Source organism: Vulpes lagopus, chromosome 12 (assembly GCF_018345385.1).
Source record: "Vulpes lagopus strain Blue_001 chromosome 12, ASM1834538v1, whole genome shotgun sequence".
NCBI lineage: Eukaryota > Metazoa > Chordata > Mammalia > Carnivora > Canidae > Vulpes > Vulpes lagopus.
In genome coordinates this window covers 13,383,949-13,402,025 of record NC_054835.1, presented here as the reverse complement: position 1 = coordinate 13,402,025, position 18,077 = coordinate 13,383,949, and the positions used below count along the sequence as shown (strand labels likewise).

Genomic DNA, 18,077 nt, shown 5'->3' with positions numbered 1-18,077 from the left:
GATGAACAAGCCCTACCTGTGCTAACTGTAAAACACAGCCTTGGAACCTACACATCTGAACACCCCTTCTTCACATCTTTATGTAACCAGTTCAATGAACATATGCAAAGTCATATGTATGTATGTATGTATGTTCTCATGAATATGTATGTTCTCATAAATACGTATATTCTCATGAATACATATGTTCTCATAAATACATACGTTGTCATAAGCCTACTTATTTATCTTCTAATGTCCCTTTGAACGTATTCATGTCCCTGGATAAAAATTGAGATAAGTCTTATGACTTTTTTGATAACTCCTGGGTAACAGAAAGTTCTCCAATCACCTCAAGTAGAAAACACAGTCTCAATTCAGTAATTAAGTGTCCAGTCCCAGCTGGCAATAAAACTGTTTAACATGCTTCACGCTGAGAATCTGTACTCTTTTGGCTGGCCTACCACAGCTGGCTGCTTTCATGGGGCGACGGAGGCGTGGCCCCTCTTTGCCCCTCCACACCTAACACGGCTCCTTCTTCCCCAGCTTGCTGCTGGGTTACTGACCCCAACACAATCCAGGCCAAGAAGGGAGCGGAGGGGGATGGGCAAGTTCTCAGGGTGCTGCCCTGAGATAATCTTGTCTCTCTAGGCCTGACAGAAATTTCCTGCTGACTGGTCTCTCACAAGGCACTTCTGTGTATCTTCCAGGACCCTATTTGACTTCACTTACTTTTCAAAATACAGGCAAGCCATTTCTCCTTCAGTCACAGAAGGACTGAAGGAGAACTCCTTCACCCGCCACCACCAATTTTCTAGCAGTCTGTCCTGAACAGATGTTCTCTGCTAAGACCTCATCATTCCCCTGGTCAGAATTCAGAAGGGCTGCTGGCTGCCCACAACCCCTCAGCTACAGCTGGTCTGTCCATGAGAAACACTCACACGTTCTCCCCTGTTCCCAACACCAAGCATGCTCTCCACCTCCCTCCCTTCTGCCCACCACTGCGGGCCCATGGCTCCTGCCCCTAAAGGGCAGGCACTGTCACTTGGCCTCTACACTCAGGGAGCGGGTCTGAAAGGATCATAAAAGCCCCTCTCGCTGGGCTGAGGAAAGAGGCAGGCTCTCTCTCTCCAAAGAATCCCCTTCAAAAACCCTGCCTGATTTGCAACAACCCACCCTGTTAGTGTGGAGCGTGCACCCAGTCAGACCTTGGCCACCTGCTCTGGGCACCAGCCTCAGCTGACTGCAGTTACTGTGGCCTGGTGCCATGCCAAACCCCCAGTGCAAAATCTCATAACACCTGCATGTTTGGCTTCCAGACCTTGCCAGGCCTTAACTTCACAAGGTTCTCTAACTCATCACTACCTGCTCCTCTTCAGAGCACTTGCCATTATTAGGCCCTTACTGAATGCCTCCTGCTCGCCACTGTACAGGGAGCGGCTTGGGGAGTGTTCAGAGCCTGATGAGTCCCATGAAAATATGTGTCCGATGAATCCTCTGTGGCTCTCTTGACCAGTGTGTGCTGCCCCAGGGTTGAGTTCCTGCCCAGCCCCATCCCCCACAGGGCACAGACCCACCAGTCTGAGTCACGTGGGCCAGTGGCCAAGTCCCAGTGGGCACTGAAATCTGTAGAAACCTGTTCTAGCACTCCTTGTTCAGGTGGGGTTGGCAGGGATGTGGCCAGCTCAGAGCTATTTTTAGGGTCTGTCTTTGGAAAACTGCTCTTTGATTGGCTACAGGAAGAGAACAGCCAAGCTCCTCAGAACTGCCTTTGTGCCTGTTCTCTTTTCCTCAATTAAACAGAGCCTGTCATAAGACACAACTCCCATTCCACGGAGGGATCTGGTTCAAGGAACTTCAGGCCAGCTTTTCCTAGCTCCTCCTCTTCCCTGTGCCTCCTCAATGAGCATTCACCAGGTACCTGCTAGATGCCAGCTCTGAGATCCACCTGGGTCTCTATGAACCCAGGCAGAAGGCATAGGGCAAAGGGTTCCATCCTGTCCCTTTCATCCCGTCCATCATGCCACCAGCTTATACAACCATCATTTCCTCTCTAGGCTCCAGGGGCTTGTAACCCAAACCACACATCAGCATACAAGTGGCAGGATCAACGTAAAGTACCTTGTGCTGCAGGGTCCTCTACCCCCCAATACCTGAGCACAGCATACTCCAGCTATCCAGGACACAGCAATCTACCCACTGTACCTCTCCAGCCAAACCTTCCAAGATTCCTAGCTCCTGTGTACCTTCTTTCTCTACCTCCTAAAGTCCCTGAGGGACTCATTTAATTATGCTTATGCCCTGGCAACTCACAAGGCTCTAGGGGGTAGAAGGCAGCTAGGGGTTTCATCACATAAAAAAGAGACAGAAATCTGCTCAAGAATTCATGGTAGAGTCCTCCAAGGACAGCTTCACATGGAGGGGAAGTGGGAGTGAGAGCAGTCACCAGGGAAAGGCCTTAGCCCATCTTCTGTCATGGGCACTAACCCAGACTGCCCTGTATACACTGCTGTGACAGGCAGGCACCCTAATGGGCAAGAAGACTGAGAGGAAACAGCACCAGAAGACACAGCAAAAAAGACAGAAATGTGCAAGACACATGCTCTGACCTCAGCACCATCAGAGAGGTCTCCCTAAGCATTAGCTCCATGCAGCCCGAAACCCTGCCCTCCTCTGTCTTCATCAGGCAGCCTAGGGACAAGGAGAGGCCAGTAAGCTTCACCACCCCTAGTCCATCCAGAAAACCCCAGCAGGGATAGCTTAAATAGTAATTCCCAGCAAGCCGCCACTAGTCTTAAGGCCTTGAGCAGATTAAACAGCCTCTCCATGCCTGTTTCTTCCTTGTACGATGGGCTACTTGAGATGATTCTATGAGGGATGAGACACTTCACACAGGACCTAACTTGGAGCAAGCTTGCAGCGAGCCTGAGGGATCGTGCTGCAGCCATCTCAACCATCAGCAGTAGCATCCAGTAGCCCTTAGTGTTACTTTCACACAAAGAGCTATCCTGGACACTCTAGGGCCAAGGTCAAGAGTTTGAGTTGACAGTGATAATAGTGGGCCCTTGGTGGAGCCACCTGAAGGAAGGCACCTGTATTTCATCCTACGGTGGAGGAAGGAGCTAGGGGATGGGCAGAGGCTCTGAGGTCAGAAACCTCACCCCAAATGGGACCCCAGGAGCTCCAGAGCCCATCCACTGTCCCAGGGCCAAGACACAACTCACATTGTAGAGGATGTCAGTCCAGCCCTCCATGGTGATGCACTGGAATACCGTCAAGATGGCAAACAGGATATTGTCAAAGTTGGTGATGCCAAAGTTGGGCCCTGGCCAGTACTCCCGACATTCAGTGTCACCCTCACACAGCCGGGCCGGGGCCTCCTTGCCACAGGGGAAGTCCCCCACTGGATCTGGATCTGTGAAGAGAATGAAGCACAGACCCTGAGCCCAGAAACACCAAGTTCGAGAACCCCTGCTGGGATTCCTGGGCTGTGGAGACCTGATAGAAATCCTCCCTCAACTTCCCACCACCCCTCCTTGCACCAGCTCTCTCCCTGTGCCTACAGCCTGCCTTCACCTGAGTTTAGACCAACCCTCCCAGGAACTCCTGGTCAACTTCTCCCTCTTGACTGGAACTTGCCCCTCATCCTTTAACCATGCTCAGGACTTATTCACTTGAAAATTTTAAAAAAAAGAAGTCCTAACACCCAATTCTTCCTGCCACTACCACCTGGTTTCTCCTTTTCCTCACAGCCAAGCCACCACCAAGACTCTCCTGACACACGGATTGGCCTGTCAGCCTGGATGCAGCCACTGCAGTCCCTGTTTATCAGGCAGGTTGGCTCAGAGCCCACCCAACACATGCCTGGAGGTTGGCTGGGGGCCTGGGTTGGGTCCTCACTACGTTGGCCCCTGCAGCATGGATATGCTTCTACCAGCCTTGAGAAGAGGTTTTTAAAAATCACGAATGATCTAAATTTTAGTAAGAGTTTCCTCTGCATCGATGGACATGACCATATTGCTCATTGGCCTCACTGCAAAATACACCCAGAACCTGCCCCACTCTGACCACCTGCAGCAAAGCACCTGGTCATAGCCACTGTTCCTCCCAGATGGAGACATCAGCCTCCTGCCCAAGCCCGTCTCTCTCTGCCTCGGCCTCTCCAGAGCAGCAAGAAGACTGGGATGATGTCTCTGCTCACGTGGAGCCCCCCACCACCTTCCTGAGTTCTCCAGAATGACACACACAGTTCCCCCCACAGCCACGAATGCCGCATGGTTTCCCCCTATTCTCACTGCTCCTTGCTCCAGCCTCTCACACACTGTTCCTTTAACTGGTGCTCCCTGGCCCAGTGGCCACCCAGCAATCCCCCTCCCTGCACCCTGATGGCTACCCCACTGTCACCTCGGGAGAGAGGCCTCCCGGGCTGGTTTCTGCGAAGTAGGCTCCCAAATTATTCTACTGCAAGTTCCCCTTTTGCTTTTTCCCTAGAAATCAGTACAATGTACAGTCACTGTGCTCATGTCTTTGTCCACGTATCTGTGTTCTCCAGGTCATGCTGTGTGTCCCCCACCGGAACACAAGCTCCACCCCACTCGTCTGGCACCTGTAAGGCCAGACCTAGAGCCGGGCCTGTCTCCTGGAGGAATGAGGAGGGGTCAAAGGGGTCCTGCCAGGCCTCACCTGTGCTGTTGGAGAAACAGGCCTTGTGGAATTTGCCCATGTAGAACTCAAGGCCAATGATCGCGAACATGAGGATGGCGAAGAAGAGAAGCAGCCCGATCTGCAGGAGTGGAACCATGGCCTTCATGATAGACTTGAGCACCACCTGCAAACCTGGGCCAAAGTAGCCCAAGCAGGGCAGGTCAGAGCCGGTGGGCAGGACAGGGGCTCGGGCGGGGGTGCGCAGACTAGTCACAGCCTGGGCTGGGTAGCACCGGGCATCCTGGGGAAAGGTGCTGAGGGAGGAGCCTGCAATGTAGGGATGGGGCAGGGACTGTGGGGAAGCATGAGTCTTGGGGGAACCACATGTGCTTACACGAAGAGTCCTCAGGGTAGGGGAACAAACATAAGTCTTGGAGGGAAATAGACTGAGAGTAGAGGAGGAGCAGAGTGTGGGGCATCTGCTGGAGAGCATGTGCTGACGAGATGTGTGGACCTATGAAGGGCTCTGAGCGGAGCGAGAGCAGAGGATCCTACGGTGGGGAGGCAATGCTGGGAGCAGGAAGCAGAAGATTCTGGAGTCTGAGAGCAGGAGATCCTGGGAGAGAAGTGCAGGAGGTCCTGACAGACCCAACTCCTTAAGGGAAGTGAAGGAGGGGACTGCTCGCAGGAGTGTCTTACCACTGACCCCAAGGCAGGGTGCATCCAGGCCAAAAGAACTCAGCACACAAGGGAAGCTCAGCCCCATAACTCCGTTCCCACCTGGCCCATCTCTTAGATACAGGCCAGAGCTTTTGCCTAGCAGGGTCTTGGGGCAGAACAGGGGCTTCCCTACAGTGGCTTCAGGTCCATCCCTGGGTCCCTGCCCACTCAGGGCTCTCAGAAAAACTGATGCCAAGCTTCTCATTGGAGTGGATGAACAGGGACCAGGGTCACTCCTGCCTCTCAGCCCTGGCCATCCTCCTCCCCAGGCTCGGCTCCTTGGGCAGCTGAATCCGGGAGCCTGTCTTAACCTGGCCTCATTCTCTGTGGCCCTGCCAGGCCTGAGCCAAGATAGGTGGTCCTTTGCAGCCTCTGACTATTTTCTCAAGCATCCCCACTGCCTTGCTCAATCTCTTATCTGTGCATTGACCCCAGAAAAAGAAAGCAGCAAAGAGCTGGAAATAGAGCAGAGAGCATGAGGAGAAACAAAGCTTCCATCTGGGGAAGCCAAGTCAGGGCAAAACAACAGGATCACTGTCTGGGCTTTCACAGGGAATTCCAGGCTCCTCACACCTGATTCTTAAAGGGCCCTCTGGTTAGGGCTTAACAGTGGCCATAGCTGTGGTGGGCTTCGGGGAGATGGTTAGGCTTGGGCCTGGTTGCTTTTGCCAGACTCACTTGGAATCCCAGACACCAGCTTCAGGGGCCTGAGCACACGCACAGCCCGCAGGGTCCGCAGGTCAAAGTCAGTGCCAGCCGTGGCCAGGATCCTGGCAGGAAAAGAAAAGGAGGAAAATAAGGGATTCCATACTCAGGTCGGAGGCGAACACATGCCCCATCACCCACATCCCCACCGTCCAAACACAGGACTAGCACAGGGTGTGGGGCCTGCCAGGCAGGGAGAAGCAAGGAGTAAATTCAGATGTCCCCACAGCGCGACCCCCCAGCTCAAAGGAATCACCCTGAGAGGACACTTGGTCTCTGGTACCTGGCCTGGCCTTTAATCCACCCTCCAACTAAATCCAAGCCAGAACCAGGTCCCCAAACCAACCCCCACTGCACTGCAAGCAGCCTCACAAGGTGAGGAGGAGTAGAAACAGGGATAAAATAAGGCTGATTTTCCAGAGCAGGTGCCACACATGCCCTTCTTCACCTTCTCTTAGGAGAATAGCAGAGTGGGGCCGGAAAGGTGAAAGAAAAGGTTCAGGGGTCTCAGGAAAGCCATCACAATCAGTTCCATTAGCAGAAAAACATATTCAAATGTCTCCCATTTCAAAAACAAAACAGGGATCCCTGCGTGGCGCAGCGGTTTAGCGCCTGCCTTTGGCCCAGGGCACGATCCTGGAGACCCGGGATCGAATCCCATGTCGGGCTCCGGGTGCATGGAGCCTGCTTCTCCCTCTGCCTATGTCTCTGCCTCTCTCTCTCTCTCTGTGACTATCATAAATAAATAAAAATTAAAACAAAACAAAACATCTGATATCCACCTGTCAGCACAGCACATTTCTCTGCTCCCTTCACACCAGAGCTCAAATCAGATGGTCAGTCCTGGGTCTCCCCACCATCACAGGTCTCCATTAGCGGTCCCCATCAAGCTCTCACCTGCACCGTCCCACTGAAATGCTGTTTGAGACTTGCCACCCCAACAGCAATATCTCCCTCTCTAAACAGTTTCTTTTCTGCCCTTTGGTCAACTCTCTCATTTCCCCTGAGCCCCCCAGGAGTCCCTCCAGGTCCTTACTGCCTCCGTTGCCTCGTCCACCAGACTCAAGACGTGGATGCCCCTGGGCTCACTCCCAACCGGACCTACGCCATAGCCCTGAATACCACAGCATGCTCATCACTCATAATCACACATCTTTAACTCAAATCTGGAACTGAGGACTCATACATCCAACCGCCTTTTTAACATTTCCACTTGGATACCAAAAAAGTATATCAAGCATTATATAATTAAAGAACTATTTTTTAAACGTTAATGTTTAAAAGTGTTGAAATGTACTTCTTTAAAAAGTCCAGAGCTGTCACATTGTGGTGACTAAGAACTTTGATTCTTACCCCTGGCCTTGCTTCGTCCCTGATACCCACTCAGTGAGCGCTACACCTCAATTGTTATTTCAGTCACAACCACAGTTTCAACCTCAAGTCCTCTCTCCCCATCAGTCGACATCTAATGCACCAATAATCCTGGTGGCTCTGCTTTTAGAATGCATCCTGGACTCTTGCTGAAGAAAGCCTTGTGCCCCCCTGCTTAAGATACCTGGCAGTGAGAATAGAATTTGAGATGGAGCTGCAGTCAAAATAAGATGAAACTCTCCGTGGAAAGGAAGAGAAAGGCAACAAGAAAATACCTATTTAAACCAAAAATCCAGAGCACATGAGGAAACCCAAAGCTAAGGGGGGACATTCAACTATTGAAATGGACTATTGGAAGATTAATTTTGTTCTGATGAAATCAGCAAAGTATGAAACAAACGAAGCCAGAAACAGGTAGGTATTTTAAAGGCTAGCTAAAAGTTTTGTCAATAAGCAAATAGTTATTGAAATAATATCAATAATAATAGTAACAGTAATAAATTACATTCTGGGCTGGAGACACAGTTTGCGAGCATTAATGGTTTAGAAAACAGTACAGAGGCTAGTACTGTGGAACTCACCCACAGACATCAAAAAGCCAAGGAAGGAACATGAGAGAGATATTGAGCAATATGGAGATTAGATCACATGCCCAGCACACACCCAGTATGAGCAGTGGAAGAGAACGGGGGAGATGGTGAAGAAGCAACATTTGAAGAGGTAGCAGCTAAGAAATTCCCAGAATGAAAAATGACTTCTTGGGGCACCTGGGTGACTCAGTTGGTTAAGCTACTGCCTTTGGCTTGGGTCATAATCCCAGAGTCCCTCCTCAGCAGGGAGTCTGCCTCTCCCTCTGCTCCTTACCCTACTTGCACGCTGGCTTGCTCTTGCTCTCTCCCCCTCTCTCTCAATCTTTAAAAACCTTTAAAAAATAAAATAAAACAAAAATTATTTCTCAAATTCAAAGTGCACTATAAGTACCAATCAGATAAAGAAAATATTTCCAGCTAGAAACAGGAAGGAACTGCAGAACATCAAGCATAAAAAGACAGCCTTAGATGATACCAGAAAGAAAAAGGAAAGACAAAGTATCTAGAGAAAATGGATAACTAAAAAGAAAAAACAACTTAACTTTGGAAGAAAAATATGCTAGAAGACAAATTATACCTTCAAAGAGCAGCAGAAAGTAATGGTCATCTTAGAACTTTATATCCAGCTAAACTGTCAATGAAGAGTGAGTTTAAAATAAACATTTACAGATATAAAAGAAGTCATCGTCCCAAATTCAAGCCTAGTCGAAGATTCTAGCAAAGCTCCTATCAGAATCTGGGGACACCCAGGTGGCTCAGCAGTTGAGCATCAGCCTTCAGCTCAGGTTGTGATCTCGGGGTCCTGGGATTGAGTCCTGCACTGGGCTTCCTGCAAGGAACCTGCTTCTCCCTCTGCCTGTGTCTCTGCCTCTCTCTCTCTATATATATATATATGTCTCTTGTGAAGAAATAAATAAAATCTTAAAAAAATAATCTGAAGGACTGAATACCAAAATTCAGTAAGGCTACATAAGATCAAAACAAAATTAACAGCCTTGTGGCACCTGAGTGGCTCAGTTGGGTAAGCATCTGACTCTTGGTTTTGTCTCAGGTCATGATCTTAGGGTCGTGAGAGTCCACACTGGGTATGGACCCTGCTTAAGATTCTTTCTCCCTCTGCCCATCCTGCCACTCCCATGTGTGTACTCTCACTCTCTCTCTCTAATAGATAAATCTTTTTTTTAAAAAAATTAGCAGCCTTGATCTATTATATAGTTCTAATCTTCTATATCTTTCCCATCTTTCCTATCAGAATCTGCTCCTAACAAATAGAGAACATAGCCTTTTCTGAGTACACAGGAATATCTTTGAAAATTGCACATGTCTGGGGCAGCTGGGTGGTGCAGTCACCTGGGAATCTGACTCTTGGTTTCGGCTCAGGTCTCATCTCAGAGTCATGAGATGGAGCCCCATGTTGGGCTCTTCACTCAGTGTGGAGCCTGCTTTAGTTTCTCTCCCCGCTCCTTCTGCCCCTCCTCACTTTGAATAAATAAATAAATATTTTAAAAGAGAGAAAATTGCTCATACCCTACATCACAAAAGGAAAGCTTCAGCAAATTTCAAAGAATTAGTTACATCATCACACTTTCGCTGTTCAATAAATGTAATTAAATGAGAACTATAAAAACAAACTGCAAGAAAATTCATATGTATAAAAACCCTCAAAATGCTAAATAACTCATTAAATAAGGAAGTAAAAAGAGAAATTACCAAAAATTTCGACCCCATCAACAACAAAAATACTACGTATTATAATGTGTGGGGGCCAGTTAAAGTGATGTTTAAGAGGAAATTTATAAACTAAAATGTTTTGCTTTTTTAAAGATTAAAAATAAGTAAACCAAGCACAGATATGTCTCAAGAATCTTAAAAAAGAACAGCAGAGTAAATTTACAGAAAAGAGAAAAACGGAAATAATAAAGGTAAGTATAGACATGGTTCAATCAGAAAATAGAAAAATAATAGAAAGCCGAATTTGAAAGTTGAATGAACTTGAACTTGAATAAAATGAACAAGGTTCTGGCAGGAATCATCAAGAAAAAGAGAATGTGCACATATCTGTACACACCTGTATGCAGATACACACATATACAAACACATGCATGTGTTTGTATGCTCAGACTTGTGCACACATGCACACATATGTATATATATGTATGGTGATGTGTTTACATACAGGGAATGCAACCGCAGACAGGAGAGATTTTTAGAATTACAAAAGAATATTATTAACTATTTTATGCCAACATTAAAATAAAATTCTAATAAAATGGATATATCCCCCCAAATGTTAATGATCAAAAGTGACTGAAGAAGTAGAAAACCTGAATAAACCAAGAGTGATTATATTAGTTTTCTATTGCTGTGTAAAGACTTGCCACAAATTTAGTGACTTGAAAAGGCACCCATTAGCTCACAGCTCCATAGGTCAAAGCCTGGGCACACCGTGACTAGGTTCTCTGGGGTCTCATGAGGCTGAGATCAAGGTGGAAGCAGCCGCATCATGCTCATAGAACTTGTTTGTAAAATTGACTGGGTCCGATGTTGTTACCCAGAGGCTAACCCAGGGCAAGTCCTGCTTCCTGGCTCCTTCACATCCTTTGCAGTAGAACTGGAGGCCCACTGTTCTGCTGTCAGCGGGGGGCTTCTCTTGGCTCCTGGCAGCCATGCTCAGGTCCTTACCAGCTGGCCTCAGCAGTCCCTCTTACACCTCTGAACTCTGACTTTACAAAGGGCTCAGTCTCTTTAAAAAGATTAACTTAATTAGGTTGGACCTTTTCAGTTAACTCAGTCAACTGTTTGGTAAACTAACAATGGCAGTGATATCCTATCATATCCATGCTCCTTCCCACACTCAAGGGGAGATGACCACAGGCAGGGATGGAAACCTTAGAGGCTGTCTCAGAATTCTGACTAAAAAAACTATTTATAAAAATGAATTTGGATGCAGGTTTCCTCCAGCAAAACATCGGACCCAGTCAATTTTACAAACAAGTTCTATGAGCATCCAAAGAACAGATAATTTCTATGTTATACAAACTGTTTCAGAGAATAAAAATACAAGAAAATCTCAATTCATTTTATGATGCTAGTATACTCTTGATATCAAAACAAGAAAAGGACAAGAGAATTTTATACACATCTTAATTATGAACATAAATCTTAAATTACTAATTAGAATGAAATTCAAAAGTACATACTTAATGACCAATGAGTTGTCATAGGAACATAAAGAATAGGTCAATAGTAGAATGACTATTAATGCAATCCACCACATTAAAAATCAAAACAGAAACCATGTCATCATGTTAAAAATTTCAGAAAAATTATTCAATGAAATTTCAATATCATTAAATAAGAATTAGGGATAGAAAGAAAAATCCCTTAAACTGACAATATGTGTTTGGGGCAACTTCTTTAAATTCAAGAATAATACAAGTAGGGTAGCTGAGTGGCTCAGCGGCTTAGCGCTGCCTTTGGCCCAGGGTGTGATCCTGGAGACCCAGGATCGAGTCCCACGTCGGGCTCCCTGCATGGAGCCTGCTTCTCCCTCTGCCTGTGTCTGTCTCTCATTTTCTCTGTGTCTCTCATGAATAAATAAATAAAATCTTTTAAAAAAGAATAATACAGGGATCCCTGGGTGGCGCAGCGGTTTGGCGCCTGTCTTTGGCCCAGGGCGCGATCCTGGAGACCCGGGATCGAGTCCCACGTCGGGCTCCCAGTGCATGGAGCCTGCTTCTCCCTCTGCCTGTGTCTCTGCCTCTCTCTCTCTCTGTGTGTGACTATCATAAATAAATAAAAATTAAAAAAAAAAGAATAATACAAGTATACTATTTATATCATATGGAGGTCCTAGCCAAGGCAATAAAAAAAGAAAAAGAAATAAAATATATAAAGATTAGAAAGGAGAAAACAAACTGTCATATTCAAAGGCAATGTGATTTCTACACAGGAAACCCAAAAGCATATATGAAAAACTATAAGAGTTTTACAATATATAAGTATATAGAATTATACATAATTATAGCAAGGCTATAGAATATATAAGTATACAAAAAAGATTATTTTCATTTACAATTAGAAAATATAACTTTTAAAAACTATCATTCCGGGCAGCCCGAGTAGCTCAGCGGTTTAGCACCGCCTTCAACCCAGGGCATGATCCTGGAGACCTGGGATCAAGTCCCATGTCAAGCTCCCTGCATGGAGCCTGCTTCTCCCTCTGCCTGTGTCTCTGCCTCTCTCTCTCTCTCTCTCTCTCTGTTTGTGTGTGTCTCATGAATAAATAAATATATTTTTTAAAAAATAAAAAATAGGGATCCCTGGGTGGTGTAGCGGTTTAGTGCCTGCCTTTGGCCCAGGGCACGATCCTGGAGACCCGGGATCGAATCCCACGTCGGGCTCCCGGTGCATGGAGCCTGCTTCTCCCTCTGCCTGTGTCTCTGCCTCTCTCTCTCTCTGTGTGTGACTATCATAAATAAATAAATAATTAAAAAAAATAATTAAAAAAAATAAAAAATAAAAATAAATAAAACTATCATTCCAATGGGTATGGAACGTCTTTCTGGGGTGATGAAAATGATCTGGAATTAGACAGTGATCATGGCCGCACAGTCTGACTAGACTGAAAACCACTGAATGCGTGTTACACACTAGAAGGGTGAGTTTCATAGTGTGTGAATTATATCTCAATAAAGCTGTTATAAAAATATTGTTCATAAAAGCAACAAAATCAAGAGTATCTAGGGATAAACTCAATAAAATAAGTGCAATACCTTAATAATAAAAGTCACAAAACATCTTGAAGAACAAAGGGATAATTAAAATGAACCGTATTAACAGATGAGACAATTCAATACCATTAGATATCTCTTTTCCCCAAATTAATCTACAAATTCAATGCAACTGCAATGAAAATCCCAACAGATCTCATATGTAGAAAACCCTAAATTTATAGAAAATCCACTAAAAATTACCAGAACGAATGAATTCAGCAAAGCTTCAGGACAGAAAGTCAAAACAAGAATTAAGTTGTATATTTATACACTTGCAATGAACAAACAAAAAAGAAAAAAATTTTTATCCATTTGTAGTAGCATCAAGAAAGAATTAAATAGGGACTCCTGGGTGGCTAAGCAGTTGAGCATCTGCCTTTGGCTCAGGGCATGATCCCAGAGTCCCAGGATCGAGTTCTGCATCGGGCTCCCTGCATGGAGCCTGCTCCTCCCTCTGCCTGTGTCTCTGCCTGTGTCTCTGTGTCTCTCATGAATAAATAAATAAAATCTTAAAAAAAAAAAAAGAACGAAATAGGAATAAAATTAACCAAGGAGGTGAAAGATTTGTACACTGAAAACTATAAAACGTTGCTAAAGGAAATTAAAGAACACTAAACAAACTGAAAGACATCCCATGTCCATGAATTGGAAACCTTAATATTGTTAAATGTCCATGCTACCCAAAGCAAACTACAGATTCAATGCAATCCTTATCAAAACTCCAATGATATTTTTTGCAGAAATAGAAAAAATTCAACCTAAAATTGATATGGACTTTCAAGGAACCCTAAATAGCCAAAATAATATTGAAAAAGAACAAAATTGGAAGACTCACATTTCCTGATTTCAAAACTTACTACAAGCTACAGTAATCAAAACAACATGGTACTGGCATAAGGATAGATATATAGACCAACAGAATAAAATAATAACCCAGAAACAAAAACTCACATATATAGTCAATTGATTTTCAGTAAAAGTGCCTACACCATTCAATGGGGAGAAGAAAATCTTTTTACCAAATTGTGCTAGGAAAGCTGAAAATTCACATGAAAAAAATAAGTTGGACCCTTATCGAATATACATAAAGTTAACTCAAAATGGATCTTTGCTTATCTAAATATAAGACCTTAAACTATAAAACTCTTTTGAAAAAAAATAGGAGAAAATCTTCATGGCACTGTATTTGGCAATGATTTCTCAGATATGACACCAAAAGCATAGGCAATAAAAGAAAACACACGTAAATTGGACTTTGATGCACAAAAGTTTTAAATTTTTAAATTTAAGGGCACAATCAAAAGAGTGAAAAGACAACCTACAGAATGGGAGAAAATATTCACAAACATTTCTGTAATAAGGGATTAATACCCAGAATACACAAAGAACTCCTACAACTCAACAACAACAAAGACCCAATTTAAAAATAGGCAAATGACCGGAATGGATATTTCTCAAAAAAAATTAAATTAAAAAATATACACAAATGGCCAACAAGCATATGAAAAGATGCTCAATCAACATCACTAATCATTGGGGAAGTGCAAATCCAAACTACACCACCTCATACCCATTAGGATGGCTACTATTAAAAAAAAAAAAAAGGAAAATAAGTGTTTATGTGTTGGTGAGGACATGGAGAACTGGAAGCCTGTGCACTGTGGATGGGAACGCAGCATGATGCAGCCGCTGTAGAGAACCACAGAGCAGTTCTTCAAAAAGCTGAACATAGGGGCACCTGGGCGGCTCAGTGGTTGAGCGCCTGCCTTCGGCTCAGGTCATGATCCTGGGGTCCTGGGATCAAGTCCCACATCAGGCTCCTTGCAGGAAGCCTGTTTCTCCCTCTGCCTATGTCTCTGCCTCTTTTTCTGTGTGTCTCATGAATAAATAAATAAAATATTAAAAAAAAAAAAGCTGAACATAGGATTACCACACAATCCAGCAATTCTACCTCTAGGTATATACACAAAAGAATTGAAAACAGGGTCTCGGAGAGATATTTGTTCAGCCAGGGTCATAGTTAGCAGCATTGCTCACAATAGTTAAAAGTGGGGAAAAAAAAAAAAAAGTGGGAAGGAACCCACGTATCCGTTACTGAATGAACAGAGAAGGAAATTATGGTATTTACATACAGTGGAGTATTAGCCTTAAAAAGGAAGGAAATTCTAACACAGATGCAACACGGATGAACCTTGAGGACACAATGCTGATTAAAATAAGCCCATCACACACAAAAAAACAAAAACACAAATACTGCTTGATTCCACTTGTATGAGGTACCCAGAGCTGCTAAAATCACAGGGCTCAAGATTAGAATGGGCAGCTGCCAGGGTCTAAGTGGAGGGTCGGGGAGCTAGGGTTTCATGGGGACAGAGTCTCAGATTTGCAAGGTGAGCAGAGTCCTGGGGACAGATGGCAGTGGTGGCCGCACGACACAGTACACTGAGCACCGCTGAGCGTGCGCTGAGCAGTAACTAAGATGGCAAAGTCCACATTCTTTATGTTTTTCCACAATTTTAAAAATTAGAAAATAATTTCTAATTATTAAAAAGAGGCCTAATTGCAGAAAGCAATCTAAAACTCTAAAACAAACAAGGAAAGAGTTCAATGACTGTGAAGTAGAGAGGGTTTCTAAAGACCAAACCATAAAGATCCCAGGCCATATAGATCCCAAACCATAAAGTAATGGGTTGATAAATTTGACTCCAATAACATTTAAATTATAACATGAAAGAGACTGGAGAAAATGCATGTAACTGACATAGAATTTGTCTCCAAAATCTAGAGAGTACGTATGAATTCCTATTAAAAATACAAATAACCTGTCAGAAAAGTAAACAAACTGCAAAAGAGACAAGAAGATGCTCAAAACCACTGGCAATCAGGGAAATTCAAATTACAGGACATGTCATTTTATCCCCTCACTTTAGCCAAATCACAGCCCAGTGATGTCGCTGGACAGCCCTGCAGGCAGAAGAGGAAATTGTAAATTCCTTTTGGAGAGCATATGGCTACTTCCAGAAAACTTTAAAATGAGCATGTCTGTGACTCAGAAAACCACTTCTAACCACACACTAGACACGTGGCACCAACACTCTCAGACACACATACAGGCCCATTCACAGCAGCTCCCTGTTCGTAACAGTGAGACACAAGAAAACCTGCTGCTCCGCACATGCCTGCAAGCGACATAATGCTACTCCACCTAAGATGGGCAGGGGCCTGTAACATCGGGCACACCTATGCATATTAACACAGAAAATGTCTAAAACAGTGTCAAGGGACACAAACACAAGTCAAGAAATGATGACATCCCTGTGTGTATACCTCCACTCACACACCTAGAGGCACTCGAGCAATGCTGCACATCGCTTGTGGGTACAGACGCACGTGGTAGGAGTGTGAGTACTGACGTGCACACCGGCGCCAAAACCACATGTCAGGCCAGTTGCTAATGCCAGAAGGTGAGGGAGAAGGAAAGTGGTGGAGGGGGTGGGCACATGCAGGAGAATTCAGCAACCCCGGTAAGGTCACTCGTCTGAGAGAAATCCCCAGACCTGTAGGGAGCCTGTGCCCAACTGGCACGCGCCCAGCAGAGCTCACCAAGCAAGGACACCACACGCCTAGTTGCCAATTGGCATCTGCAAAGCCCCAACGCTGAGAAGAGACCAACACACAGGAGGGAGCATCGCCCTTCACCCAAGGCTTCCAAGCACCAGGGCTCAGGGGTGCACAGAGGACCCTGGTGCATCAGTCCGAGGACCTCCGAGGCAGTGCTGGGCAGCAGGGACGGCCGCCACACGGAAGCAGGCACGGCGATGGCCAGGTTGGCGCAGTCGAGGCCCAGGGAAACAGCTGCTGCTTTTGGACGGAGGTTCCAAGGGTGTTTAGACCCAGAGAGAATGTATCCACAATCTTAAAAACCATCAACACACATCTACCCACAAAAAAATGACAGCTGACTGGCAGTCATGGGTGCTCTGAGCACCCAGCGCAGGGTAGAGAGAGAGGCACCTGCGCAGGCCTCTGGGGCTCAGCCTCAGCCCAGGAGGCACTCCAAAGCCAATGGGAAGGGAGCCTCCCCCTCATTCATTCGAAAATGGTTTCCTCGCCGGGACACCTGCACCCCGATGTTTCTAGCAGCAATGTCCACAATAGCCAAACTGTGGAAGGAGCCTCAGTGTCCATCAAAAGATGAACGGATAAAGAAGATGTGGTTTATGTATACAATGGAATATTCCTCAGCCATTAGAAACGACAAATACCCACCATTTGCTTCAACGTGGATGGAACTGGAGGGTATTATGCTGAGTGAAGTAAGTCAATCGGAGAAGGACAAACAGTGTATGTTCTCATTCATTTGGGGAATATAAATAATAGTGAAAGGGAATAGAAGGGAAGGGAGAAGAAATGTGTGGGAAATATTAGGAAGGGAGACAGAACATAAAGACTCCTAACTCTGGGAAACGAACTAGGGGTGGTGGAAGGGGAGGAGGGCAGGGGGTGGGGGTGAATGGGTGACGGGCACTGAGGGGGGCACTTGACAGGATGAGCACTGGGTATTATTCTGTATGTTGGTAAATTGAACACTAATAAAAAATAAATTTATTATAAAAAAAAAGAAAATGGTTTCCTCAGGGGATGAACATATTTAATCCCTGGGAAGACGTACAACTAAACATGGAAATGTCTACAAAAGTCAAACTTTCCTCATCATGTGTTGGGTTATGATGAGGAGAATTTGTCAGAACAACCAGCACCCTGAACGTGACTGCATCTAGCATCACATTTGCCCTGAGGGTTGTAAGTTTATAAATGTAATGGAAAAACTTATTTAGACCTGTGATTTCAAATGGAAAACATAATAAATTTGTAAAAAAAAAAAAAAAAAAAAAAAGTATCGGAACATTTTAACAAACTTATGATCCACCATATTCACACTTTAAGTTACTGGATACACATTATGTAAGTCCTTAGGAAGAGCCAGTTACAGTGAATTTATAAAAGAAATTTTAAATGTTGGACAATGACTAAGTTTATGAAATGGGATAAAGCACTATTTCGAGTCATCTTGAAAGTCATGGTTAAAAATTGCTAAATGTAGGGACGCCTGGGTGAGTGTCTGCCTTCAGCTCATGGTGTAACCCTGGGGTCCTGGGATCGAGTCCCACATCGGGCTCCCTGCATGGAGCCTGCTTCTCCCTCTGCCTGTGTCTCTGCCTCTCTCTCTGTGTGTCTCTCATGAATAAATAAAATTTTTTTTTAATTGCTAAATGTATAATTTTTCATAAGC

At 45.1% G+C, this 18,077-nt stretch overlaps 1 protein-coding gene across 9 annotated transcripts in view; it reads right to left on the bottom strand.

The window, feature by feature from the left end:
• The window catches only part of CACNA1B (calcium voltage-gated channel subunit alpha1 B), a 196,188-nt gene that overhangs the window by 150,756 nt on the left and 27,355 nt on the right, over positions 1 to 18,077 (bottom strand). For all 9 annotated transcript variants that reach the window (XM_041725818.1, XM_041725820.1, XM_041725821.1 and 6 more), the window contains exons 4-6: positions 6,022 to 6,113; positions 4,663 to 4,815; positions 3,204 to 3,394 (exon numbers count right to left, since the gene is read on the bottom strand). In XM_041725818.1, coding sequence (XP_041581752.1) covers positions 3,204 to 3,394; positions 4,663 to 4,815; positions 6,022 to 6,113 — 436 coding nt within the window. The remainder of the gene's footprint in view (positions 1 to 3,203; positions 3,395 to 4,662; positions 4,816 to 6,021; positions 6,114 to 18,077) is intronic.